General features: G+C 38.1%; 1 protein-coding gene across 2 annotated transcripts in view; it reads right to left on the reverse strand.

The window, feature by feature from the left end:
* Positions 1–909, reverse strand: part of LOC105265476 (uncharacterized) — a 6,682-nt gene extending 5,773 nt beyond the window's left edge. The window contains exons 1-3 of one of the 2 annotated variants that reach the window (XM_011302968.1): positions 850–909; positions 622–722; positions 348–560 (exon numbers count right to left, since the gene is read on the reverse strand). In XM_011302968.1, coding sequence (XP_011301270.1) covers positions 348–560; positions 622–722; positions 850–901 — 366 coding nt within the window. In that variant the 5' untranslated portion in view covers positions 902–909. Of the gene's footprint in view, positions 1–4; positions 561–621; positions 723–849 lie in introns of both variants that reach the window. The other variant, XM_011302967.1, reaches the window with a different exon arrangement.
* Between the last annotated feature and the right edge of the window lie 473 nt (positions 910–1,382).

Genomic DNA, 1,382 nt, shown 5'->3' on the forward strand with positions numbered 1-1,382 from the left:
CCATCTTCTGAGGACTCCGAGCTTGCAGATTCGGCCGGCAAATCATGATTTCCAGTATATGGTTTAGTAGCATCTATGCTGCTTTCTGATGAAGGCTTTTCAAGCTCAATATCTGATACTAACTGATAAACGACCTCGGGCGGAATTTTGTTTGGAGTCCGTGCTTGGTCGTCCTGATCCATTGAGTTACTCCCCTGCTTTAGGTGCTTTTGTAAACCGACTTTTGAGTTCAGCGTACGTATGCCATCATCTGAGGACTCCGAACTTGCAGATTCGGCTGGCAAATCGTGATTTTCAGTATATGGTTTAGTAGCATCTCTGTTGCTTTCTGATGACGGCTTTTTGATCTGAAATCCTCCTGGTACTAACTGCAAAGTCAACTGAGATGGAATTTTGGGTGGAGGCCGTGCTTGGTTGTCCTGATCCACTGCTTTACTCCCCACCGGCAGGCTTAATAATTTTGATCTTGGTGGTGATGTTGATATTGATGTTGATGGCCGTGTCCACCCATTGCCTTTTTCAGTCAAAACTGGTAGGCATACATATGGAATTGCAGTTATCTGAAATCGTGACATCGCTGTCATTACAAAACAAATAAATCAAAATAGATCTGTATATTACCTCTTGGTTTTGACGTATGCACAAGTCATTGGAAGCTAGATTAGTGAAATTCAATGAATTTTCGGAATATTCGCCATCATTCAAAACCCTTTTCGTTGCACCTGCAGTGATTAAACGGACGAATTGATTAATAAAACATCGACGTAGAGCAATTTCGAAATAGAATAATCAGATTGTAGATCTGGTTCTTTTATTAATCTTTATAGTAGATAGTTAATCAATACTGACCTTGAGCAAGGCTTAGACGTACTAGCACAATTAGTACAATATACCGCAACATTATGAATTCAGCTGAATGTATTTGTTTCAAATAATCTACTCACGATTCTTTTATATGTCACTACGCGGCGTAATCACGTAATTGAACGTGACATTCAGTGGAATCAGATTCCTGATTACGATAGCATATAACGCGTAAACAGATGTAAGAATATCATCACGAATTCATGTATAATCCACCAATCAGCTTTCAATCCACAATCGTATTCATTTCCCGAAGTCCAATACGTTAAAAATAAAGAGATGATTGATGCAATTTAACTTCATGACACATGACGATTAATGTTTTGTCGAAGTTAATCTAGTGATTAAATAAAAAAACTGACGATTACAGTGTTGGGAGTATATTGCTACCTGCATTATATCTCCTAATTTTTAATATTATTTACATTCACACATGTATTATTGAATCGTGTAACGTATTTTGTTTTGCGCAATGAGGGATATATGCGCGAAAAATTACTGGTCTCCCACCAGCAAAC

The sequence above is a fragment of the Fopius arisanus genome, unplaced genomic scaffold (genome assembly GCF_000806365.1).
Source record: "Fopius arisanus strain USDA-PBARC FA_bdor unplaced genomic scaffold, ASM80636v1 scaffold00030, whole genome shotgun sequence".
Lineage (NCBI taxonomy): Eukaryota > Metazoa > Arthropoda > Insecta > Hymenoptera > Braconidae > Fopius > Fopius arisanus.